General features: G+C 62.8%; 1 protein-coding gene across 1 annotated transcript in view; it reads right to left on the bottom strand.

Annotated features, from left to right (window-relative positions):
• Window positions 1-1,987, bottom strand: part of AGMAT (agmatine ureohydrolase (agmatinase)) — a 2,116-nt gene extending 129 nt beyond the window's left edge. Inside the window, exons 1-6 of the mRNA XM_010148868.1 lie at window positions 1,893-1,987; window positions 1,569-1,771; window positions 1,225-1,273; window positions 893-1,088; window positions 403-582; window positions 42-126 (exon numbers count right to left, since the gene is read on the bottom strand). Coding sequence (XP_010147170.1) covers window positions 42-126; window positions 403-582; window positions 893-1,088; window positions 1,225-1,273; window positions 1,569-1,771; window positions 1,893-1,987 — 808 coding nt within the window. The remainder of the gene's footprint in view (window positions 1-41; window positions 127-402; window positions 583-892; window positions 1,089-1,224; window positions 1,274-1,568; window positions 1,772-1,892) is intronic.
• Between the last annotated feature and the right edge of the window lies 1 nt (window position 1,988).

Genomic DNA, 1,988 nt, shown 5'->3' with positions numbered 1-1,988 from the left:
ACCGCCGTTGCCGGGCACCCTGTCTTGCTCTTTAGACTCACCAGAGACATCGTACGCGGGCGCAACTTCTACGAGGTCACAGCCCACTATGTTCAGTCCTTTACAGCCACGAATAATCTCCAAAGCCTAGGAATAAAAGAAAAAAACAGATTTGGGATCAAGGAACAGGTTGTCTGGCCCGACGGACCAGTCGGCACTCCACCTTCCCCACAGGCAGCTAAGGACACCCAACCTGGACAGGCCAAGTGACATCCATTCAACGCTTCCCTTCCGCATTACTGCAGTGAAACGTGCCCCAGCACTCCCAGCCCTTTGCTTTGCCACGCCAGCGGCACGACCTCCTTTTACCAGCAGCAAAAACTGTCCCCTCCCCACTGGGAAATGAAGGCGCATCCCCCTTACCTGTGCAGGTGTCAGCCCGGCGATCTCTGGCGTCCCCGTCCCCGGGGCGTACGCGGGGTCTAGTCCATCGATATCGAAACTGATGTAGGCTGGCTTGTCCCCCATCTGCGTCCTCACCTCCCCCATCAGTGGGGCCAGCGACTTCCTCCAACACTCTTCAGCCGGCACCACCCGGAATCCCTGCGGGCACACAGACACGCCGGCGCCCACTCAGGGACAGGCGGGCAAAGCCCAGCATCCCCTGTGCTGACGGGGATCTCTGCCAGGACCGTCCCTCATCCCAGGGCCAAGCTGCAGAGGAACACCTTGAAGAGCCCGCGCTTGCCCCCTTTCTTACTCGCCGCTCAGCTGAGGGCCTGGCGTGCCCGGTCAGCGGGCCAAGCCGCTGGGACACGATGCAGGAAAAGCATTTCTGCTCCTGCGGCGGCGACGGAAATAGTAACGGCAGGGGAAGGAGGCAGCGCTCGGCGGTGCCCATGGCTGAGCTGACCTGGTCCCGGCAGTACTTGTAAGGATCAGGCTCGTAGGAGGAGCCACGGATGCCGATCTGGACCACGCGGCTGCAGTCCAGCAGCCCTTCCTCCACGCAGCGCCGAAACGGGGTCCCGTGGTAGATCTTCTCCCCCAGGGCCGTGTCTCCGGTGTCCGTGTGAGCATCCACGTGCACCAGCCCCACGGGACCATGCCTGGACAAGACAGGGGGACCAAGTCAGTCGCTGTCTGATGCGCCGTGGCCCTTCCTACGTCCTAGACAGCAAACCAGGAGCCTTCCTGAGGCTCCTTCTCAGGCCCTTACCCTGCGTCTCCAGGTCAGAAACTTACTTTGCTACCACGGCCTGCAGGATGGGGTACGTTATGGTGTGATCTCCACCTGCAACAGGACAGGGAAAAGGGGTAACGCGCTGCGTATCCGCGGTTGAGCTTCTGGCTGCGCTTGCCAGGGAGCACCAAACCCTCGTTTCTGACCGCCGAGGGCAGCGATTTCAGCAGGGCCTGTGCATGTACCCACCACGTGGCACAACACCCCGTGCGAGGGACGGAGCCATCGTTTGGCTCCTACCACGTTCAGACTGAACGCCCAGGGGAGGAGAGGGAGTTCGGAGGAGCAGGGAGGCGGCGTCAGGGCAGGAGGGAGGCGTCAGGGCAGGGAGGCGCAGGGCCCTTACCCAAGGTGAGGGGCACACAACCGGAGGCCACTATCTTCTGGAAGGACTCTCGGATGAGGCGGCAGCTGTCGGGCAGGTTGTAGAGGTTCACGTTCACGTCCCCGATGTCAGCCACCCGCAGGGAATCGAAAGGCGCGGCCCCGGTGCTGGCGTTGTACCTCCTCACCATTGCCGACTCGGCCCGGATCTGACGTGGGCCAAACCTGGGGAGACAGCACGACTGGGAAAAGCTGCCGGGCGGAGTTCCCGATGCCAGCACCAGGAGAAGCGCAGGGCTGCCCGGAGCAAAGCACCGGCTGCCCTGGCACTGCGGTTAGCCCTTACCTGGCTCCCGGGCGGTTGGACGTGCCGGTGTCCAGAGGGACGCCGACGAAAGCTGCATCCAGTCCCTCCGCCGACGCCTGAACGGGCAGTTTCATC

This window comes from Eurypyga helias, unplaced genomic scaffold, assembly GCF_000690775.1.
Source record: "Eurypyga helias isolate BGI_N326 unplaced genomic scaffold, ASM69077v1 scaffold8923, whole genome shotgun sequence".
In the NCBI taxonomy this organism is placed as follows: domain Eukaryota; kingdom Metazoa; phylum Chordata; class Aves; order Eurypygiformes; family Eurypygidae; genus Eurypyga; species Eurypyga helias.
The sequence above is the reverse complement of the archived record's forward strand: the minus strand, read 5'-3'. Positions and strand labels throughout refer to the sequence as shown.